This window comes from Myotis daubentonii, chromosome 19 (assembly GCF_963259705.1).
Source record: "Myotis daubentonii chromosome 19, mMyoDau2.1, whole genome shotgun sequence".
NCBI classification, from domain to species: domain Eukaryota; kingdom Metazoa; phylum Chordata; class Mammalia; order Chiroptera; family Vespertilionidae; genus Myotis; species Myotis daubentonii.
Window position 1 is genome coordinate 1,784,737 of NC_081858.1, and position 24,362 is coordinate 1,809,098.

Sequence of the window (24,362 nt, forward strand, 5' to 3'; positions counted from 1 at the left end):
CATAAACTAGAAAAAGAATAATAAATTATACCAAGAGTTGTAGAAGGAAGGAAATAACAAAGATCAGAGCAGAAATAAATGAAATAGAGGCTAATAGGACAATAGAAAAGACTTTTCATTACTCTCACCAAGAAAAAATAGAGATATGACTCAAATAAGATTAGAAATGAAAAAGGCATCATAACTTCCACCACATATATACAACAAATTATAAGAGACTACTATCAGCAATTATTCAAATTGGACAACCTAAAAGAAATGAATAAATTTCTAGAAACCTACAATTTACCCATACTGAATTATGAAGAAATAGAAAATCTGAACAGAGTATTGCTAATAAGAAGAATGAATCAATAATAAAAAACCTCCCAATAGCCCTAGATGGTGTGGCTCACTGGTTAGAGTGAAGGCCTGCAGACTGAAGGGTCATGGGTTTGATTCTGGTCAAGGGCACATAACCTCGGTTGCAGGCTCAATCTCAAGCCCTGTTTGGGTGTGTGGGGGAGGCAACCAATAATCGATTTGTCCCTCTCACATTGATATTTCTTTCTCTTTCCCCTTCCCTTCCACTGTCTCTAAAAATCAACAAGTGAGGATTAACAAAAAATGAAACAAGCAAAAACACCTCCCACAAAAGTATGAACCAGAGGGTTTCACTGGTGAATCCTCTCAAATATTTAAAGAACTAGAGATCCAGTGCATGAAATTCACACACTCATGGAGGGGTGTCTCTCAGCCCTGCCTGCTCCCTCTTGCAGTCGGACATCCTTAGCACTTCTGGCTGCTGCACTGGCCAGCCATGAGCCCAGCTTCTGATTGAGCGGCGCTTGCCCTGTGGGTGCACACTGACCACCAGGGAGCAGCTCCTGCATTGAGCATCTGTCCGCTGATGGTCAGTGCGCATCATAATGACTGGTCATTCCACCATTTGGTCGATTTGCATATTAGCCTTTTAATATATAGGATACCAATCCTTCACAAAGTCCTCCAAGAAATAGAAAAGGAGGGAATACTTCCAAATCTATTTTATGTGGTCAGCATTACCCTAATACCAAAACCATACTAGAACACCACAAGGAAAGAAAATTACAAGCCAATATTCCTAATGATAATATATGCAAAAATCATCAAACATAATATTAGTAGACTAGATTCAACAATACATTAAAAGGCTAAGACACCATGAACAAGTGGTATTTATTCCAAGAATGCAAGGATAACTCACGTCTGCAAATAAATCATTGTGATACATCACATTAACACAATCAAGAACAGATACAGAAAAAGCATTTAGCAAAATTCAACATCCTTTCATAATGAAAACTCCCAACAAGCTGTGTATGGAAGGAATGTACCTCAAATAATAAAGCCATATAAGGACAAGACCAGTGGCTAAGCATGGTACTCACGGTTGAAAAAGTAAAAACTTTTATTTTTTTACATGTATTTTATTTTTATTGTTGACAAGTATAATGATGTCCCCCATTTCCTGCCCTCCTTAACCCCCTCCACCCAGCCCTTGCCCAACCCCAGGCCTTCCCCACATGCTTGTCTGTATCCAGGGGCTATGCAAATATGCATGTAAGTTCCTCTTTTCATCCTACCACCCCTCTACCCTCTCAGATCTGTCACTCTATTCCACACATCCATGCCTCTGGACCTATTTTATTCATCAGTTTATTTTTCATTGGATTTGACATAAAAGTGAGATGACTCTCTGACTGGCTTATTTTGCTTAGTGTAATAGTCTTTAGTCCATCCATGCTATTGCAAAGGGTAAGAGATCCTTCCTTTCTACAGCCGTGCAGTATTCCATTGTGTAAAAGCACCACAGCCTTCTTATCAACTCATCAACTGATGGGCACTTGGGCTGTTTCCAGATCTTAGCTATTACAAATAACACCACTATGAACATAGGGGTGCATACTTTCTTTGTGATCAGTGTTTCAGGATTCTTAGGATATATTCCCAGAAGTGAGATCTCTGGGTCAAATGGCAGTTCCATTTTTAATTTTTTGAGAAAACTCCATACTGTATTCCATAGTGGCTTCATTCCCACCAGCAGTGCGCTAGGGTTCCCTTTATTCAAAATTCTCACCAGCACTTGTTGTTTGTTGATTTATTGATGGTAGCCATTCTGGCAGGTATGAGGTGATACCGCATTGTGGTTTTATTTTGCATTTCTGTGATAACTAGTGATGTTGAGCATTTTATTTATATCCTCTTTGGAGTATGTCCTCTTTGGAGGAGTGTCTGTTCAGGTCCTTTACCCATTTTAAAATATGAAAGTCTGTCTTCCTGTTGTTGCATTGTATGAGTTTTTATACATTTTGGAAATTAATTTCTGATGTATCATTGGCAAATATGTTCTCCCATACAGTGGGCTCCCATTTCATATTGATAATGGTCTCTTTTGCTGTGCTGGAGCTTTTTAGTTTGATGTAGCCCATTTATTTACTAGAGGCCCAGTGCATGAAATTTGTGCAGGGGGAGGGGCGGGGATGTCCCTCAGCCTGGCCTGTACCCTCTCCAATCTGGGACCCCTGCAAGATCAGGCCTAAACCGGCAGTCAGACATCCCTTTCACGATCCGGGACTGATGGCTCCTAACCACTCCCCTGCCTGCCTGCTTGCCTGATTGCCCCTAACTGCTTCTGCCTGCCAGCCTGATCGCCTCCTAACCACTCACCTACTGGCCTGATTGACGCCTAACTGCTCCCCTGCCAGCCTGGTTGCTCCCAACTGCCCTCCCCTGCCGGCCCAATCACCCCCAACTGCCCTGCCCTACCAGCCCGATCACCCCCTACAGGCCTGGTCACCCCCAGCTGCCCTCCCCTACAGGCCTGGTCACCCCCAACCTCCCTCCCCTGCTGGCCATCTTGTGACAGCCATCTTGTGATGACATGAGGATGGCCATCTTGTGATGACATGAGGGCATCGCACGAGGGTGCAAGGACCACCTAGACCAGCCGTGGACAAACTACGGCCCGCAGGCAGGATCCGGCCCATTTGAAATGAATAAAACTATTAAAAAAAAAAGACCGTACCCTTTTATGTAATGATGTTTACTTTGAATTTATATTAGTTCACACAAACACTCCATCCATGCTTTTGTTCCGGCCCTCCGGTCCAGTTTAAGAACCCATTGTGGCCCTCGAGTCAAAAAGTTTGCCCACCCCTGACCTAGACTTTTATTAGTATAGATTATTTCTTTTACCCTGGGACAGCGGTTCTCAACCTGTGGGTCGTGACCCTTTTGGGGATCGAACGACCCTTTCACAGGGGTCGCCTAAGACGATCGGAAAACACATATATAATTACATATTGTTTTTGTGATTAATCACTATGCTTTAATTATGTTCAATTTGTAACAATGAAATTGGGGGTCGCCACAACATGAGGAATTGTATTAAAGGGTCGTGGCATTAGGAAGGTTGAGAACCACTGCCCTAGGAGATGTATCAGTGAATATTCTGCTATGTGAGATGTCAGATATTTTACACCCTATGATTTCTTCTAGGAATTTTATGGTTTCATGACTTACATTTAAACCTTTTATCCATTTTGAGTTTATTTTTATGTATGGTGTAAGTTGGTGGTCTAGTTTTATTGTCTTTTGTATGTATCTGTTCAGTTTTCCCACACGATTTGTTGAAGAGACTGTCTTTACTCCATTGTATATTCTTGCCTCCTTTGTCAAATATTAATTGACGATAATGGCTTGGGGTCTTTATTCTGTTCCATTGATCTATATGCCATTTCTTGTGCCAATACCAGGCTGTTTTGATTACAGTGGCTTTGTAGTATAGTTTGATATCCAATATTGTGATCCCTCCCACTTTGTTCTTCTTTCTCAAGATTGCTGTGGCTACTTAAGTTCTCTTTGGTCCCATATAAATTTTTGTAATATTTGTTATAGATCTGTGAAATATGTCATTGGTATTTTAATAGTGATTGCGCTGAATTTATAGCTTTCTTGCGGTAGTTTAGACATTTTAATGATGTTAACTCTTCCAATCCATGAACATGGTATATGCTTCTATTTGTATCTTCCTCTACCTCTTTTTAAAATGTTCCATAGTTTTCTGAGTACAAGTCTTTTCTCTCCTTGGTTAAGTTTATTCCTAGGTATCTTACTTTGTTGTTGCATTGGTAAATGGAATTTTTTTAAGTTTTTCTTTCTGAGTTTATTGTTGTATTAAAATGCTATTAGTTTCTGCATGTTAATTTTGTATTCTGCCACGTTGCTGAAGTCACTTATTAAATCTCATAGTTCTTGGTGGAGTACCTAGTAGGTAGCAGACACTCACCACATGTGTGCGAGATATATGCATGAGGACTTCCTTAAAACTTCTCTCTACACAGGGAAGGGTTTCGTTTATCTTGGAATTTTGTGACTCTTTCTATGGAACCACCTACTTCATTGCACAGTCCATCTCCTCACCTCATCTCCACAGATGCCTTTCAAGGCCAAGGGCTTAGTCTTATTTACCTGTGATTTCCCACCACAATGAGCACTTCTGGTTTATGTCTGGAGCATGATAAGATTTTGTCCCATCACTTACCTCATAAGGTTGTGGCTGTTTGCTTCTATGGCCATATCTCTTTCTGGACACTTGGAAATCAAGGGTATCTTATGCTTATCTGTGTACAAAGTGCCTTGCTTAATATAAGAATTTAAATAAGTATTTTATGAATGAATAAATAAAGGAATGATTAAATGAATCAATGCATTGCTTATATCAATTATAAAGTACAAGTTAAGCTCTAAACCAGGGTGGGGCGCCGTTACCTGCCAAGGGCCATTTGAATATTTATAGCATCATTTGCGGGCCATACACAATTATCAACTTAAAAATTAACCTGCTGTATTTGGTCAAACACTTAATTTACTCACCCCTAATGCCTTGGCAGGGCCAGACCAAATGATTTGTGAGCCTCATACAGCCTGCAGGACGGTGTTCCCCACCCCCGCAGAGGAATCGCCCAGACAGTAAGTGCTTTGGGTGTTGAAGGTTCAAAATCACCTGGGCTGGACAGTCCACAGTTGCCTGAGGCAGGTGGGCATGGGCATGAGAATAGAGCATAGTGTAGGCAGGATTTGGATGTGGATGAAGAAGAGCTGAGAGCTCTCCAGGAAGAGCAGACCACCTGGGAAAGAGACACGTGTCGGGGGCGTGCTTTATGCAGTGTCATAAGGACTCCTAGAGAATTTAGGAGAATGTGAGCATGGAAGTCATGTGCGGGCCAGGCAGGTGAAGTTGCCCTGGGGAGCTGGGTTAGTGCAGGAGGGATGGAGATGGGAAACAGGGTAAGGGTATTGCAGGAGCGAGGCAGAGGAACAGGGAGAGAGCAGTGGACAGGAGTGAACTCCAAAGGCCCTCAGTGATGGAACCGATCGGATGGCTGAGGGAGGGGGAGATGCAGGACGGTTCTGAGCTGATTGCATTGGGGGAACTGGTGCTACTTCCTGACACTGGGGAATCAGAGAGAGCCCCTGTTCTATGAAAAGAGTATGGGTTACACTGAGGTCATGCAGTTTGGAAGGACCTTCAGGGGGCCTTTCTCTTTAACAGCCATAAATGAGAGTCTGATGCGTGGTTTGGAGTTGTCTGCAAAGATCCGATAGTTGAGAATTAATTCGGCAATGGAGTAAGTGCACCATGAAGAGAAAGTGGACTGAGGACTAAATCCAACGTGTGAGGTTTGGGGAACACTGGCAGCTAGGGTTGTGGAGATGGAAGGGAGTGTGTGTGTGGGGGGGGGGGGCGTGAAGGTGATAAGAATGAAAATCAGAATAGTGTCATATCATGCATGTCAAAGGGCTGCAGCCAGAAGTGCCTCAGGGAGCTTCAAAACACTGGGAACCGAGATAAGACCTTCAGCTTCGTAAGGAAGGACTTGGATCCGAGAGTGAATGCAGAGCTGGTGGCGGCTCAGGATGAGAAGGTGCAGAGGATTGGAGGCAGTGGATGTAAACCCACACAGTTTAAGTGTTTTCCTTGCTGAGAGTGAGAGTGAGGGGAGGGAGAAAGTAGGAAGGAGCCAGAGGAATAGTAATTTTTTTCCTAATTAAGGTATTTCTAAAAATCAAGGTATGATTTATATGCAATAAATTGCAAACATTTTGAAGTGTACAATTGGATATTTTACCATGCATATACCCATAATACCATTACCACAATTCAGATAGTGAATTTTTTATTAGCCAAAAAAGTTTCCTGGTGCCATTTTGTGATTCCTCACTCCTGCTCCCTTCTGCCCTGCCCCCAGCCCCACCTCCAGGCCACTACTGTCATAATAGATTAGTTTGTATTTTCTAGAAAAGTATAAAAATGAAGTCATGCTGTATGCACTGTGTTCATTTGTTTGGCTTCTTTAATTCCATTTTACCCCTGAGTAGTATTCAGTGTACTTTGGTTATGCATTCACTTATTAGTGGTTTTTTCCAATCTTTGACTATTACAGATCAAGTTATTATGAACATTTTTGTACCAATTTTTGTGTAGACATACACTTTCTTTCCTTTCGGATAAATACCTAGGAGTAGAATTGCTGAATCATATGGGTGTTGTATGGTTCACTTCTTATCACATTGCGCACCAGTAGTTTTATTGCTAGCTTTACCCAGTGGCCAGATAAGTTTCTATTGAAAGAGCACAAAAAACGTTTTACAAAGCATCATACTTTGAAAAGATATTAGCTTGTAAGAACATGTAATAACTTCAAAATGTAATGGGCATTTAATTTAAGGCGTGCCTTTAACATTTACGTAAAACACTGTGGAATATGAAAACACGAGAGTGCTCATAATCTGCCCGCAATGTGTTAAGAAACTGCCAGCCTGTTTTCCACATGGTGGCCCCATTTCTCAGCCCCGCCAGCAGCACAGGAGCGGGCCCTGCCTGCCTGCCCATGCGCTGTGCTTGAGTGACAGTCTCCTTCTGGGTCTGCTCTCCTGGGGCCGCTGGGTGGAGTCCAGGTGCCCCAGCCTCTTCAGGCTCACACACACTCAGTTTCTCTGCGACCTTGCAGGTGGCTGACGCCATCGGGTGCGTGGGAATTTTGCTCGCACCTCACAGAAGCCCACTCCCTTGCCCAGGTGGTGGGAGGCACCTCGGCGGCCCAGCATTTGACCAACCCCTGAAAGGGGACGTCACTCCCCCTGTTCAGTGGGGCTGTTCGTGGAAATAAACCCGCCATCGGGGACAGTGCTCCGACGCTTTCTGCCCTGGTTTTTGGTTTGAAAAGTGGGTCGCAGCACAGAGGCCGGCCGCGATCTCCACCCCCAGCAGCTCAGGGCTCCCATGGTGGTAAGCCCCTTGGCTCAGTCCCCCACATTGCTTTCCTGAGTCTGCAGCTTCTGAGAGACAAGCTCATTATTTGTGTTGTAACAGCTTTACTGAGATGTAGTTCAGACGCCCCACAATTCATTCATTAACGTGTACACTTCAGTGGTTTCTAACGTGTCCCAGTTGTGCATCCCTCACTGCAATCCCCGTTAGAACGTGTTCACCCCAAAGAAAGACTGCACGCACTCACAGTCGCCCTGCGTTTCTCCCGCTCCAGCCCCCCCTCGGACACTCCGCCACCCCGGACACCCCACCCCACCCGCCAGCAGGCAGCACGCATTGGGACAGGTCATGTAAACGGGGTGATCCCCGTGTGGCGTCTGTGGCTGACCTTTCCAGTTAGTACCCATGTTGTCACATGTATCAGGACTTCATAGCCCCTCAGGATGTGCCACTGTGTCTGTCCGCTCAGCTGCGGGCTTTGGGCTTTTCCACTTTTGAGCGATTATGAATAATGCTGCTGTGAACATTTGCATACAAGTCTTTGTATAGACATTTTCAATTGGGTAACTTCTACCAAGAGAGGGAATGACATCAATAGTTAGATTTATTGAGTGTTTACCATGTACCAGGTACTGTGCTGAGCACTGCACACATACTATTCGTGTGATCTTCACAATAGCCCAAGGAATAGCCTCTGTCCCCATTATACAGACAAGGAAACTGAGGCCCTGTAGCTAATACGGGGTGGGGCTTGGATTTGAACCCAGGACCTATGACACTGTAAGTGTGGCTTTAACACACTTACGGAAGTCAGGCAGCTATTGGAACCACAGCACTCCATTAAGTCGACTTCACATTGATGAAGTCACACAGATTACATTTATACAGTGTGTTACATCCCTATATTATCTTTGTGAAACCTCACACTGACCCCGTGAGTGTGTCTTACTCTTCCTAATATCCACTGACCAACAATGTTACTGCCTGGGTGACAAGGCTCATGGAGTGGGAGCCTGGGGCCAGCACCCAGCATGTCCCTGCTGCTCTGACACCCAGCTCCCCCCAGCCTGCCCTCAGGGGAGCCTCGCATGTGCAGTACACCCTTGCTGGAGGACAGTTCCTGACTCCTTTCCTCCGCACACACGTGCTGTGTGTGCGCGCAGACATATATGGAAGGGAGTCACATGGTGGCCTGGCGCCCTCATCCAGGTAGACCCGTGCCTCCATGGCATTTCTAGGCTCCCGAGGTGGGTCCCCGTGGAGTTCACTGTAGTGATGGCTGCAGACCAAGGCCCGGAGGATGCAGAGGACTTGTTCTGGGGACAGTTCGGAGGACGGCTGGGTGGATGGCGACACGGGAGCCTCCTGGCAGTAGGCAGTCATGGGAGCCTGGAGGAGCAGGAGGAGTAACGTACAGGGTACCAACTGTCTGCCTGTGGTTGCCTGCCCACAGCTGCTATCTTGGATGACCCCATGGAGTGCAGCAGAGGGGAGCGGCTCTCCATCACCCTGGCCAAGAACCGCATCAACCGTGCTCCCGAGAGGCTGGGCAAAGCCAAGGTCGAAGTGGACATCTTTGAGCTCCTCAGAGACAGCGAATATGAGACTGCAGAAACCAGTACGTAGAATGGGCAGGACTGCCCTCTGCTTTGCTTGTTGTAAGAGGAGGGGCTGGAGGTGCGATGAGTTGCTCCCATCGCCAGGCCTGTGGTATAGACATTTACAAGGGAGGGAGAGAGACATATGCCAGGAGGCCCTATACTAGATTCCCAGGTTTTGTCATGAGTCACGGGTGGAGCTGAACCAAGACAAGATACTCATTCATTCATTCATTCATTCACTCATTCATATTTTGATTCATTTATCCTCCTGGACATTGTGTACACAAATCACTGAATGAAACGTGGTGTGTGATTAAGATAAGAAAGGTACGGCCGCCCGAGGGTAGCCTGGTCCCTGCGCGCCCGACCGCCCATCTTGCTTTCTTGTGCTGAGGGCAGTGCTCTGGGAAGAAATTGGGACGTGGGATGGAGCTTGGTCTTCATTCTGTGGGTAACCTTGGACAAGTCACTTATCCTATTTAACTTCGGTTTCTTCATCTGTAAAATGGGAAGGCTAGGATCTACTCTGCAAATTGTGAGATTTAGACAACTTAAATCCTTTGTGAATTGCAGTGCTTTCAAACATGCATAGTAGGTAACTCAAGTCATACATATAGAACCCCTACTGTGTGCTGGCCCCTGCTTTTAATTCTCCCAACAGCCCAAGAGTTAAGTGTTATTATGCCCATTTTACAAAAGAAACAGAGGCTGAAAGACATTGGATAACTTTCTCAGCCACAGAGCTAGTCAATCGCTGAGCGAAGTCTGGACTCTGAGCTCGCATCATTAACCTGTGAGCTCCGTGCGGGCTCACACCTGCCGTGGAGTCTCCGGCGTGTTGCTGGGATTGCCTTGACGACCTTATAGAACGAGCTTCCCAGTGAGTGGGCCGGTAGCTTGGAGCTCAGCTGGAAGTGAACAGCTCCAGGATGGAGGGAAGCAAGGGAGGAGCCCTTAGCCAGAGGTGGGAGCTATTCCCTCAGACATTAGAGCCCCCGTCTCCTCCTTTTCTGGCCCAATTCAACCTTTAACAACGCTCAATGGCAAAGTAAGAAAACAAAACAGAAGAGCAGCTTGCTCAAGGACATCTATCAGAGGCATCCCTGTCCCATTCGGGCCGTCCAGGTCCAACGGACTCTGTGTTTATTTTCATTCAGGAAACTTTTAGGGGGCACGTCCTCCATGTCAGACATGATGCAGGATCTCATGCTCTGAGGCCAACGCAGACAGGTGGCAGGCACAGTCCTGCCCTCGGGCGGCGGGCGGCCCCTTGCGGTGGGCATTGTGCCAGGTGCCCTCAGTGCCTTGTTTGAGTTCTCCAGGGAGAGGGTTGGGTTGGGGCAGCTCGTCTTGGTGACTGGTCTCTCGGCTCCCAGGTGTGGGCCAGATGGTCTCATAACACCCCTTGCAGAAAGCGCCCCCGGCACGGAGGGCAGGTGCTCACCTGAAGAAGATGACACGGGGTCCTCAGATGGGGCCTGGGGGACAGGCACCTGGGATGGTCGTGCGTTTATGCACCTGGTCGGTCAGGTGTTCAGTGGGTGTCCCTGTGCACTGTTATGGGCGGGGGTTGGGCAGGAACTGATGGAACCCTGGTTGTCATGGAGGGTCCCGCCTAGCAGCTGGGAAGGAAGATTTAACTTTCTTAGGCTCTTCCCAGTGAAGCCAGAGCTGTCAGCAGTCCTGGCCTTGGGTCCCCCAGTCCAGGCTGCAGTGTCCTTGGTGCCGGAGGGCAGGTCTCAGACAAGGGTTTGATGTGAAAGACTAGCTCCCCTATCTTTCCTTTTTCCCCCTTAATTTTCACCCGAGGTTATTTTTCCACTGATTTTTAGGGAGAGTGAAAAAAAGAGGGAGAGACAGAGAGAAACATGGATGTGAAACACATTGATTGGTTGCCTCCTGCATGAGCCCCCACCAGGGCCAGGGACAGGGAGGAGCCTGCAACCGAGGTTTGTACCCTTGACGGGAATCGAACCCGGGACCCTTCGGTCCACAGGCCAGCGCTCTAGCCACGGAGCCAGCCAGGCCAGGCTCCCCTGCCTTTCCTTTGGTTCTGCAGGCGTTCCTGGCAGCACTGAGAGCACCGGTCGCCCATCCTGATGGGCCGTCACATGGACACTGTGAAGCAAGTGACCAGGGGAACAGGACACTGACGCCTTCCTTCCACTCAGACTCGGCTTTTCCAGCACCCTCCTTTTCGGCACCAGCTGTTTTATCAGCAGGTGGCCCTTGGCTCAGCTTTGGCCTCTCATTGCCTCTGGGGCACGAGTAGCATTTGTTAAAAAAGAGGAATCTATCTTTTCACCTCAAAGGCCTTTCTCCTGAAACCAGAGCTGCACCCCCACAATGGGTTTCAAACAGGATCCCGACAGTTCTTAGAAAGGTTCCAGCCCAGCTCCTTCCTCCCAAAGCCAGGGGACGGGGTGATGGGTTGGTGCGATGGTCAAAGCTGGGGGGCAGGGAGGGGCTTCCGTGCTGTGTTGGGGGTGGGGAGGGAGACAGGATGCCTGGAGGAAGGAGGAACTAGAGCTCTGTGATCCCTACTTTGGGGAGACTGTGGCATGGAGTGGGGAGCATGGGTTGTAGAATCAGACTGCACTGGTTTAAATCCGGGCTCAACTATTGGCTAGCTGTGCGCAGGAGGCGGTCACCAGGCATGTGACCGGAGGCGGTGCAGGCAAGTGCGCAGCACCACACGCAATAGCTGCTCACTCGGTGAGAGCAGCTATGGATCTGCTGTTGGCTTTGTTCTCTCCCCCTCACCTCTGAGCAGCCCCAGCCCCCGGCGCCGATCTCCCGCCCCCCCCCACCCCACCCCCTCTCTTTCAAAGGCCAGCCCTCCCCGCCGGGCAGCAGCCTGTGTTTCCAGGACTCCTTTCGGTGGCCTGTGTGTCAGTGTGCCTCCTGGGCACCCCTTGTGATTAGCTAGTCCCCTCTTTCCAGTTCTGGGCTTGATACATCTGACAGCTTTGAGCCACGCAAAGCCAGGTCCTGCCCAAACTTGTGGGCCTAGTCTCCTGAGGCTGGTCACCCAGGGCTGGTTTGCATTGTTAACTTAAAGGATTGTCGTGGCTCTGAGGCCCTGACAGCATCCCCAACCTCACGCCTGCCGCCCTGTGACAGCGACTCTGCTTCAGGAGGTGAGAGATCCTGGTGCTGACGCTCTTGGTGCCGGAAAGTAGCCCTACAACGTACGTGGTGCCTTCTCTTAGCCGTGGATGAACTTCAAAAGGCCCTGCAGGAGCCACCATGGTGACCCCTGGGCAGGGAGGGAGTGTCTGCCAAGGCGCAGTGGTAATTTCAGAATCAAAGGTTATGACGTGCAAAGAGACGGAATACGCTGGAGTCCAGACTTCACCTCACTTGATGGTTGAGAGCAAGTCTGGCGATGGGCAGTCTCACAGGGTCCTGACTTAACAGCAAGCCTGGACACTGAGGAGACACAGCAGGAAACCACTCCCGTTTCTGTCTGGTCCACATGAAAAACCACACAGACTTTCATTGAGTGGGTTTATTGAGAGTGAGGGTCCTTCATCACGCTTCCTCGAATCCACATCTGATTCCTCCCCCTCTGCCCCTGCATCATCATTGCCTCAGGCTTCCCCTCCCCCTCCACAGCCCACAGATCTGACACAGTCAAGACTGTTAGGTCCTCAGCCTGGTCCTCCCTCCTTCTCTCCATATCTCGTCTCCACCGCAGCTTCCTGTGCAGGGAGCTACACCGGCCCGTTCTCCGTCCCGGATATCTGTGTCTCCTGGAGCCACTGGACCAGGCTCCCACCCCTTTTCCTCCGGATGCTGCCTGGCTGGGCTCTGGGAGATGGACATCAGCCATCCACATGTCTCCCTGGAAACCCGAGGATGCTGACTGTTGGGGCCTGTCCGGGGAGGTACAGGCAGGTCATGTTTGGTTGCATGGCTGCTCCTTCCTTACCAGCCCCTAGGCCATACCAGCCCCCAGGCTTCTGGCCGGCTCCATGGCCACCACCTCAGGTGACGAGAGCTGCCTCTGGTGAGGGCTGGACTCCTTCCATCGCTCTCTGAATGCATCAGCTGCACGCGGGGCAGCAGAGGAGGAGGAGGGCATAGGAGGCGTCACTCAACAAACATGCCCTGCTCCCTTCTCAAATCACCGGCGTCTTGAAGCATAAGATGGACTCAGAAAGGCACTGAATTGTGTGCTTAGACATCATCGGGCTCGGCCTTCTCATTTTCCAGACGGGGAAGCGGAAACTCGAGATCTTCCCAGGAGGCAGCTCACCCTCACACCTGAGAAGGGACATAACCCAGTAGCTCTGCTTGGGCATGAGTGGCTGCAAAGGCAGAGGGAGGTCGGCTGAGGTTGGAGGTGTAGCTGGTGTCAGGAAAGGCCTCCAGGCTAGAGCGGGAGTGTTGGGTGGGTGACCCGAAGGGAGGGGAGCATTTATGCAGAAGGCAAGATAGCATGTGCAAAGGCTGGAGGCCTAAGAAAAACAGCACAGGGGGCGGGCTGAAGCGGGGCGTTTCCTGGGGGGCCTGGCGGGGACCGGTGGGAGAGGGTAGGGGCCAGCAGTCAGAGCTTAGCTGCAGAGTCAGCTGCTCCAAGACCCTAACCCTGGCTCCCCCAGCAGTGACTGCGTCTCCCTGGCCCGACCCCTCAGCATCTGTAACAGAAATGATGAGTCCCATTCCCTAGGCTGTGGTGAGGATTAAAGGAGATGACGCATTTAGAGACCTGAGCAGCCTTGTCCCAGGTGCACTCAGTCATGCCGCCACCGGTAGTAACAGCACAGTCAGCGTAAGACTCCTCCCCGGGCGACTGTCGGTCTGGGGTGCAGGTGTCTCCTTGGAAGCGCCTCTGCCCTGTACAGGGTGCTGCCGCACAGGGTGGGCTGGGACCAGGCTGAAGGCCTTGATAACATGCTGTTGGTGACAGGACGTTCGGGTGGGACAGCAGAGACCTGCGGTGCCACTTCCATACCTCCTGCTGGGCTCAGAGGCCACAAAGCCCATCCATCCAGCGCCTTGTCCCCTCCTGCAGGCTGGGCACTGGGAGGGTATGACTCTTGGTGTTGATTGAGGCCATTGTGTGCCTTGCTGGTGACAGTCAGGATTCTGATGTGCACAGCTTGCAGCACAACCATGCACAGGAGAGGACTCATGTAACCCCCCCACCACCACCACCACCACTCCTCTTCATCAGCCCCTGAAGTGCCTGAGTCCTCCTGGTCCCTCTGCCCCCAGAATGGCCGGCGCCCGAGGCAGACCCGTTAACCACAAGGGCTCGGAGCAGCTGGGGGAGCCGCTATCCAGGGTGTCTAGCTCGCCCTCCCTGTGCCTCTGCATCGCCGTGGACCCTGCCCTCCCTGGAAAGACTCGGAAGAAAGTTAACTGTCCATGAGTCCTTCAGGTTCAGCCAAGTTTCCGAGGGCCTTGGAAGCGAGGCCGGCAACAGCTGGAGCAAAGCAGTGCCCCTTGCTGCAGCCCCCATTGTGTCTCCCATCCCAGCAGCCGCTCCTGCAGTTGCTTCCAGTTCCTCTCACCAACGTCACTCGTGTTTCTGGTTCCCTCCCTGCCCCTGGGCTCAGCGTCCTCAGGGAGGGATGGCAGGGCCTGCGGACCGGGACTGGCCCAGGGTTCTCCCTAAAAGGCTTGTTCCTATTGAGCGTGGCCTCCTCCACAGGGAATGAAGGGAAATTCCCGGGCCAGCAGGCCACAGGGCTGCCGGGGAGGCACTCACTGCTCACGGGGCTCATCGGTCACGTCCCTCAGGTGAGCAGCACCTGGTAAGCACTGGCTCCTGCCCCACTCCAGTGAGGGAGATGGGGTTAGACAGAATGGCAGGCACAGGCCACCAGAGCCTGAGGCTGGATGTTGTTAGAATCCAGAAGTTTCTACATGTTGGGAAGGTCATGTGGTGCCTATACCATACATTACATGACATCTCCAGGGGGCTCGGGGCAGAATCTCATACTCAAACAAATGCATCCTTACATTCAATTATCCATGCACTAGAGGCCCGGTGCACAAAATTTGTGCGGGGGGTGGGGGGTGGTCCCTCAGCCCAGCCTGTACCCTCTCCAATCCGGGACCCCTCGGAGGATGTCTAACTGCCGGTTTGTGGGATCGGGCCTAAACCGGTAGTCAGACATCCCTCTTGCAATCCAGGACCACTGGCTCCTAACCGCTCGCCTGTCTGCCTGCCTGATAGCCCTTAACCGCTTCTGCTTGCCAGCCTGATTGCCCCCTAACTGCTGGCCTGATCACCCCTAACTGCCCTCCCTGCTGGCCTGATTGCCTCCTAACTGCCCTCCCCTGCTGGCCTGATCGCCGCTAACTGCCCTCCCCTGCTGGCCTGATCGCCGCTAACTGCCCTCCCCTGCTGGCCTGATCGCCCCTAACTTCCCTCCCTGCTGGCCTGATCGCCTCCTAACTGCCCTCCCCTGCTGGCCTGATCACCGCTAACTGCCCTCCCCTGCTGGCCTGATCGCCCCTAACTGCCCTCCCCTGCTGGCCTGATCGCCCCTAACTGCCCTCCCCTGCTGGCCTGATCGCCCCTAACTGCCCTCTCCTGCTGGCCTGATCGCCCCTAACTGCCCTCCCCTGCTGGCCTGATCACCGCTAACTGCCCTCCCCTGCTGGCCTGATTGCCCCTAACTGCCCTCCCCTGCTGGCCTGATCGCCGCTAACTGCCTCTGCCTCGGCCCCTGTCACCATGGCTTTGTGAGGAAGGATGTCCAGAAGATTTCCGATCTAATTAGCATATTACCCTTTTATTAGCATAAATTATAAATGGCTTCACATCTGTCTTTGTTGATCGGATTTTGCCACTAAATGGGTTTAATGAAAATCATCCAGTTTCAGAGCCTTTAAAAATTTTTTTTTTTTATTGTTAAAAGTATTAGGGGGGTAAGAGATCAACTACAGGACTTGTATGCATGCATATAAGCATAACCAATGGACATAAGACACTGGGGGATTGGGGAGGCTAGGGGACTGTCTAGGGCGGGGGGATAAAATGGACACATATGTAATACCCTTTGTAATACTTTAAGCAATTAAAAAAAAAAAAACATGGACTATTAAATGGCAGCAAGAAATAAAAAAAAAAGTATTACATATGTCCCCTTATTTCCCCCATTGATTCCCTTTCAGCCTACCCTCACCAATCCCCCCTCCCCACCCCAGGCCCTCACCATCCAAGTGTCTGTGTCCATGGGCCATGCATATATGCACAAGGTCTTTGGTTGATTACCTCCCACCCACCCTCCCCCGCCTTCCCTCCGAGATTCCGCACTCTGGTCCATGCTTCCATGTCTCTGGGTCCATTCCGTTCATCAGTTTATTTTGTTACTTAGATTCCACATATGAGTGGGATCATGTGATACTTGTCTTTCTCTGACTGACTTATTTCACTTAGCATGATACTCTACAGTTCCATCCATGCTGTCTCAAAGGGTAAGAGATTCTTCTTTTTCACAGCAGCATAGTATTCCATGGTATAAATGTACCACAGCTTTTTATCCACTCGTCTGCTGATGGGCACTTGGGCTGTTTCCAGATCTTAGCTATTGTAAATTGTGCTGTATGCACATGGGAGGGGGCATACATTCTTTCTGATCAGTTTCAGAGCCTTTGTGTTTGGGGGTTGGGAATAAGGGATTGTGGCCTTCTATAAGAATTTGTTTTTAGGAGAAAATTCTCTGTGAGAATGAGCTATCAGGGGCAGGAACTTGCCAGGAACTCAGAGAACAGGGAGCTGCCCCAGCAGGTGGCTCCGGAGAGTAGCACTGCGCCATGAGCGGAGGGAGGGAGACCTCTGACCCGGCAGGTCTGAGTGGCGGGAGGGTAGTGGGAGTCACTAGGCGGAAGAGCAAGCACAGGCCTTGCCCACCATAGTCTGACTCCTCCTCAGAAAAGAGTTTTCAAATGAATAAATTAAAGTAGATAGGATGATCAAGGAAGTGGTAATGCAGTTAAAATATTTTAACAGTGAAATATTAATATATGTGCTTTATTAGTATATTGAATAGCCAAACCTCATAGCAGGTCTAACTGGTAGTGTAATTTGGAATTAATTATGAATATAAATTACACCTCAAGCTGTCTGCAGCACTGTAATGTGGTGTGAAAACACTGTGATGTCTGTTGGCGACAAAGACACCGGGGCTATTGCTAGACTGCGGTTTGCCTAAATTCAATGTTAAAAGGAGTGCCGAACTTCAGTTAGGGTTAGAGAAATAGTGCCCTTCCACACCCCCTCATGTTCACAGGCCACTGTTCTTCACCCAGATCCCAGGCACCAGGCTAGCAACCCCTGGTCTAGTCAGAAAGAAACACTGACAGGCTCAGGTGGGCAGGACGGGGCATGTTCTGGGTGCGAGGAGCGAAGGGAGGAGGCGCGATGGGGAGAGGCTGAGGCTACATGACGTCCCTTAGAGTTTACTGGCTCATCCAAAGATAGCATTTACAATTACATCTTGTTTTTTATAATGACATGATCTAAAAGGAACACGTGCTCATTATAGAGAGTAGAGAAAACGGGGGGGGGGAAATCATTGTGTCCGCTGCCACATCCCAGTTAGTCACTACGGCCCAGGCAAGGCTGGCGAGACGGTGGCTGGGGCACTACCCCGAGGGCAGGGGAGAGTGCATGAACATGCTCTGCCCTCATGTGTCTGTCACTTTTCTCATTAGTGACAGGAAGGTGATGGTAATAGTACCTGTCTCATGGGTGGTTTTGAGAAATAAGTCAATTCATAAACGTGCTTACCATGGGCCATAATTAGCATTCAACAAATGGAGACTTTTGTCACATCGTCCAGTCATTTCCCAGTGCAGAACTATTTTCTGCACTTGCTTAGCTATAGCCTTTATATATCCATATATATCCACTAGTGGCCTGGTGCACGAAATTCGTGCATGGGGAGGGTGTCCCTCAGCCCACCCTGCACCCTCTCCAATCTGAGACCCCTCGGGGGATGTCTGATTGCTGGTTAAACTGGCAGTCGGACATCCCTCTCACAATCCAGGACCACTGGCTCCTAACCACTCACCTGCCTGCCTGCCTGATTGCCCCTAACCACTCTGCCTGCCAGCCTGATCACTCCTAACTGCCCCCTCCACCAGTCTGCCCACCCCCAACTGCACCCCCCTGCTGGCCAGCTCACCCCCAACTGTCCCCCCCGCCGGCCTGCTCGCCCCCAACTGCCCCCCCCCCTGCTGGCCTGATTGCCCCCAACTTCCCCCCTTGCTGTCCTGATCGCTCCTAACCATCTCTGCCTTGGCCCCACCACCATGGCTTTGTCCGGAAGGACATCCGGAAGGTCTCCCAGTCTAATTAGCATATTACCCTTTTATTAGTATAGATATGTATAATTTTATTCCCTGCTTTTTCTCTTAATTTTAGTATATAAAGATTTAAGTACTATTATAAACTGTTGATAAGCATTTTAAATGCCTAAACAATACTCCCTTTGTGTATGTGACCCAGACTCTAGATAACTATTCCCTTATGACTAGACATTCAGTTTATTGCCAGTTTCCCACGGAGCTGGGATGGGCGTCGTGGCTTTAGTGCAGCTGTGGGCGTGCGTGGCAGGAGCACAGAGCTATGCTTTGGGATCACTGTGTGCCTCAGTTTGGAGGACAGGCTGGAAGTGAAGGATCCTGGAGACAGAAGCCTGTGAGGAGGCCGACCTGCAAGCGTGCCGTGGGAGTGGGGAGGAGGGAATGGCAGGGCAAAGTCAAGTGGCCAAAGCCTGGCCCCTGATTGGTATAGCAGTGAATAGAGCCGCTGAGCGTCAAGGGTGACTGTGGTTCTGAGCTTAGGGAGCTAAGAGAAGGGAGTGCAATGGTTAAGCACATGGGTTTGGGTGCTAGATGGATCTCCAGGTTCAAGCCCAGCTCTACCACATTACCTGTGTGATCTTGAACAAGTTCCTGAAACTTTGTAAGCCTCAGTTTCTCCATCTGTAAAGTGGGGAGAACAATGAGTGTTCATCCTAAAAGTATGAAAATCAAATCCGCTGATGTATGGCAACTATACAGCAAATGTGATATAGTGGGCAGAATAAGAAGAGCAGGGTAGCATGTCAGCACTGCTCTAAGAACGTTGCATGTACTAACTCATTTATTCCCACAACAAGCCCAGGGGGGAGGTGCTGCTAGCCTTTCAGTTCCTGAGATGAGGAAGCAGGCCCAGAGAGGGGCAGCAACTCGCTGTAGGTCTCACAGGCAGAGACAGAGCCCAGACTTACCCAGACAGTCTGGCCTCAGAGTTCGTGCTCTTAATGACCGTGCATTCTGCCTCTCTGTGTGCACATCCCTCCGCTGACATCCAGCAGGTGGTTGGAACTTGGCTTTCTAACCCAGGGTGTCAGTAAGAGTGAAGGACTACCTGCACAGAGATATGAGCAGAGGCCTCAGGCCAGGGTGAGATTGCCCAGGGCAGAGAGACCTGGACGACCTCTGACTTGAGCAGGTGGTGGAAGGGAAAGGAGCCAGCAATGAAAGTGAGGAAGAGCACTCACAGCCGTGGGTGAGAAGGAAGATTGGAAGGTGTCTGGGAACCCAGAGGTCATGGTGACCTTGGAGAAGTAGACCCGGTAGGCCGAGGTGGGATGGGGACCACACCTATAGGGCATGTAGAGGGGGTGAAGTGGCTGCAAGGAGCAGGCAGACGATTGGGTGACTGTGAGAGTGCGGAATGTGCCCTGGGTGGCTTCATCAGACTTGCACTCCAGTGCTGGCTCTGACCTCTCTCAGGTGTTTGACTGCAGGGGAGTCACTGAGCGTTGCTACAATGCTGTTCCTCACGGGTAAGATCAGAAACGAGGACCCCCTGGCTGCTGTCGGGCTTTGAGGGCCGATGACCGTGGACCATCTAGCAGGCTGAGGTCGCCTGAGAAACAGCTGAACTGCAGCACATTCTTCAAAGGTGCGGTCCGGTCATGCCACGGGGCCCCCACAGGTCGGTGGTCTGTGCTGTTGCAGGACCCCTGCCTGAGCTGCAGGCTGGGAGGACCTTGCAGATCTGTCATCTGCTGAATGCGGTGCTGGGAGTGAGCCCTGGGGCTCCCCTCCCCACCTGCGCCCACCAAGGCCTCCGCTGGCTGTGTGGCCCTGATTAGGATGCTGCCCTCAGAGGAAGAGACCTGGTTGCAGGTGTGGCTTTGCAGCCGATGCCACAAGGAGCCCCTGCTGCCCCTCCACCCCAGGTCACGACGTGGGCAGTGGCTCCACTTGACTGTGGTGAGAGGTGGAGGGACAGGTGCCGGGATCAAGCTTTGCATTTACGGGAAGGAAGTGGGACGGGCCTCGGCGCCGATGGAGGAGGGCGGCTGCTGGGTTCCGACATCATAGTGCGCCCTGAGAATTAGCTCATGTTTTCTCTGTCTGTTTCCCCTCATCTCCCCTCCTTCCTTTCTCAGGCTCCCGCCATGTGAAGTCTCAGATTCTCTCCTCCTTTTCTGACTGCATGTCCCACCCATTTGTGCGCTCACTCGTGAACATGCACTGGCACCTGCCCTTAGGGTTTGAGTCTGATGAGAGGAGGGAGACATCTGAACAGCAACACAAGTGCAGTCGGGGCGGGGGGCGGCGGGGGGCAGGGGTGCAGGTCTCACCATCAGCCTGTCCTTTGCTGGTAGTCAGAAGACTTAACACACCTATTGGTGTGGCCATGTGTCGCCACAGCCTGGGCCACTTCCTCACTTAATACCACCCATAAGCGGCATCACAGTCCTGGAGCCCAGCCGTCCAGGGGGCGAGGTGGGCAGGCAGCAGGGGTGGAGGTGAGGGGCAGCGGGAAGTGGGGAGTTTGGAGGTCAAGCCCAGCAGCGCACTGGCCGCACCCTGATGAGTTTCTTTTCCTTGTTTCCTTCCTGCCCCTGCTCTTCCCCTGCTGCCGCCTCAGTGTGTCAGATCCTCCCCAAGGGCGTGGTCGCTGTCCTGGGACCGTCCTCCAGCCCGGCCTCCAGCTCCATCATCAGCAACATCTGTGGGGAGAAGGAGGTGAGTGCTGGGCAGACTGCGGGCCACCGCAGGCTGCAGCCCGTGCCCACAGATGCCGTGGACTCAGAGGCCAGAGGCCCGCGGGTGCCCAGTTTGTGCCACTAATAACAAGAATGTAAACGCAGATCAGGAGTGTCCTTCGCAGGACGGGCCCTGTTCCAGGCTGTTTGGATGGAGGGGACTGGAGCAGGTTTCACACAGGATTTCAAGGACGCCTTTGGGTCTATGGTGCGTGGGGAGGTGGGGCTGGGGGAGGGGGGGAGGGGGGATTGGGGCTGGGGTGGGTGGGGGTGGGGGCCAGAGGGCAGAAGTCTGACTCCACGTGACAGAACCTGTTAGGTATTTAGACATTGGGACTCTGGGGAAGTGGCGTTGCTACATTTGGTGGTAAAATAGTTTGAAAACTTGTTTTATAAGTTCTCTAGAAAGGATTCTATTTTGCTTTCTACCTCCTTCACCAAGCCCAGTGTTCACTCGTCCATCAGCACCTTCCTCGGCAGTGCCGCCTCTACCTGGAGTCTGTCCCCTTCAGAGTGCTGAGCCGTTTCCTGTAGTTCTAGTTCCATGGGAGATGAGGATGCTGGCGAGGCCGAGCACCAGCCTGCTCCTGATGTCAGCTCTCTCCCTCCATCCCTAGAGAAACAGGCTGTGACGTTCAGCGATTCTGCCTGTTGCTGGAATCATTCTCAGGTCTTCCCAGAATCAACCACTTCTTTCCCTTCAAGCGTATCCCTGGGAGACAGTGGCAAAGCGACCGGAATCCTCTCTCTGCCCCAAGCGCCTCTAGCCAGGCCCTTCAGGGCCGGAAGGAGCTGGGGAGGGGCAGAAAAGAGGACTGGAAAGCGGAGACCAATCTTCCTCCTGTCCTAGGGACTGGAGGCTCCGCCTGGGGCGGCTCTGGCTCTTAGAAATAGGACAGGGCTCACTGCAGGGAGAAACTCCTCCGCGTGCTGTGCCGGGGCCGTGGGGCCCGCAGCCTCTGCCCTGGCCCTCGGTGCTCCCTCAATGCCACGGCTTCTCCGGTGACCAGAAGGCTGTGATCTCCCTCCCAGGACCTGCCCTCGCAATCATCACGCCATGAAGGGCCTGCAGGCCTTGCTGCCCCACCCCCACCCCCAGGGTCTGCTCTTCTGGGGCCTGGAGCTGCTCTGTAGACTGAGCCCCTCACCTTCCTGCTCCTGCCCAGTCCAGGGCCTGCCCAGCCTCATCCCCTCAGGAGTCCTGAACGATGACTCTCAGCCAGCCCAGGTCTCCCCCGGGCTTCTGCCCCACTGCAGCCCCCAGCGGCTCAGTCTCGGGCCCAGGATCTTGGACCTGGAGTGTAATTTCCATCTTCTTGCTGGGCTCCAAATGACAGCTCACCTCCAGCTGTTGCGATCCTCCCACATGAGCCTGCCCAAGGACAGCTCCTCACTTTCTTCTGTTCTCGCCTTTTCTTTTCTTCCCTCCTCTCCCCTTCCTCCCATCCTGTTTTCCTCACGGTCCCGTACAGACCTTCCCCTGAGCCCACTCCAGAATGGCTTCCTCCTGGGCCTCGTTGGCTCTTTTATCTCAGCGTCACACACCCCTGACCCTCTGGGCATCGTAGCTCAGAATGGCACACACTCCTCATCTGCTCCCCAGCTGCCTGTGCTGCCTGGGGCTGGCAGGACAGCGCCCTCCTTTGCCTGGCCTTTTTCTTCCAGAGCAGCCTTGCTCTCCGTTCAGATCACGCATGGCTTTTAATGTTTGTGAGGTTGAACTGCCTTACCCTGAACCCCCTCAGCTCCAGGGAAAAGAAATGGAGTTCTCACCAAGGAGCTCATTTCTTTGAGTGCTGCTAAGCACCCCCTGGCCCTGACCGCTGCTCTCTGCCTGGCTGCCCTTCCCCTCCTGCTCACCTCCCCTGCTCCCACCTCCACAGATGGAATGTCAGCAAGCGTGGCCAGGCCCTCTCTTCCTGGCTCATTAGAGTAGCTGGTGGCTTCCCCAGCGCCCTCCCACCAGTGCCCCTCCCGGAGCCCCTCAGCCTCGCCTCCTGCACACACGGCTCCAGGAGCTGGGCCGGAGCCGCTGCACTTTGGGAAAAAGGGTACAAGGAGGAGAAGGGGCACTGCCGAACACTTGCTGTGTGAGGCAGTGAGCGCTCCACCCCTCGCTCACAGCATCTCATTTCATGCTCCAGAAGCTCCAAGAGGCACCTCTTGTCACCTCCATTGGAATGAGCTGGGCTGGTGAAGCAGTTTGCCCCAAGCCACACCACCTGGATGCAACCAAATCTTTAGACTTTAAAACCCATTTGTCCCTCACTTTCCTGAGCCCATGGACTTGAGGGCATTCCTAAGGGTATCATCTCCCAGAGGTGAGTGTGCTGCTAACACACCCTGGCGGCTGGATGTCCATGCACAGTGGCCTCAGCTAGAAACGCCCCAATGTGTCATCCAGGCCCCGCCCCTACGCCTGTCCGGCCTGTGCTTCCATCTTGCTCCTCTGTGACCTTTATCCTTCCAGGGTTCATTCATTTTACACAGATCATATGGGATGCAAAATACAAGCTGGGACACAGCGTTCTTTAGGACACAGCTTCACTCTTCTGAGTCCTGGCTCCTGACTTACAGAACTCTGCCAGGTCTGCACTTTCAGTCTCTGCTGGAAATAGTGGCTGCCCTGTCAGTTCAAGGGTTAATCCTCATTGAATTCAGTCATTTCTCTCCCCATCTCTGCTAGTCCTTCCACTCCCCTCATCTGGTTTCACGGAGATCTGGCCTCCGGCCGACTTTCCTCAGAAGCTTAAAATGATAGGGTCCCCAACTCCTACGAAGACCATCTCATGGCAGACTGGGCTAGCCAGTGAACGCACCACCAGGAAGTCCTTCCTGCTGTCTACCCTCAGTCCTATTTGCTTTAACACCACTCTAGAGCCATGCTTGCTGCGATTTGGGTCCCGTAGGCCACTGGTCCTCAGGGAGGAGTGTTGAAGTTCCAGCCCCACCTCCTGCAGGGGCACAGAGCAGCCTGCAGCTCTCCTGGCTGGTACCAGGGGTGAGGGAGACAGCATAAAATCAAGGTGGATGGCAGCTTATTATATTTGAACTGTCCAATGACCTACCCAGTAGCCTGAGCTGCCAACAAAGTAGCCTCCCAGGCTGTGCTGCCGCTTCCCAGGAGAGGAGAGGTGGAGTCAGGGGCAGTGTCTCTTGGGAATGTCAGGAACAGAGGCAGAAGGGAGCTGACTGCCCCGTGTAGCCACAGCAGGCATTTATGTACCTGGCTCCACTCGCAGGCTCTCCACGTGGCTTCCTAGCCTGCGACGCCTCTCTCCAGGTGCACGTTCCAAGGTGTGGGAGCGGGCTGGCGCTCCTGCTGGGCCGGCGGCCTCGTCTCTTGGTCCCCAGAGCAGTGTTTTTCTTTCCCTGCCATCTCTGCTCTGATTTATTCAGGACAACTCAAGGATTATGAGGATTATGCCTCTGAGAGCCACTTGTCGAGCTGCT

At 51.7% G+C, this 24,362-nt stretch overlaps 1 protein-coding gene across 3 annotated transcripts in view; it reads left to right on the forward strand.

Annotated features, from left to right (window-relative positions):
- The window catches only part of GRIK4 (glutamate ionotropic receptor kainate type subunit 4), a 261,622-nt gene that overhangs the window by 130,251 nt on the left and 107,009 nt on the right, over positions 1 to 24,362 (forward strand). The window contains exons 2-4 of one of the 3 annotated variants that reach the window (XM_059676627.1): positions 4,914 to 4,992; positions 8,748 to 8,912; positions 20,792 to 20,889. In XM_059676627.1, coding sequence (XP_059532610.1) covers positions 8,768 to 8,912; positions 20,792 to 20,889 — 243 coding nt within the window. In that variant the 5' untranslated portion in view covers positions 4,914 to 4,992; positions 8,748 to 8,767. The remainder of the gene's footprint in view (positions 1 to 4,913; positions 4,993 to 8,747; positions 8,913 to 20,791; positions 20,890 to 24,362) is intronic. The other 2 variants (XM_059676626.1, XM_059676628.1) reach the window with 2 other exon arrangements.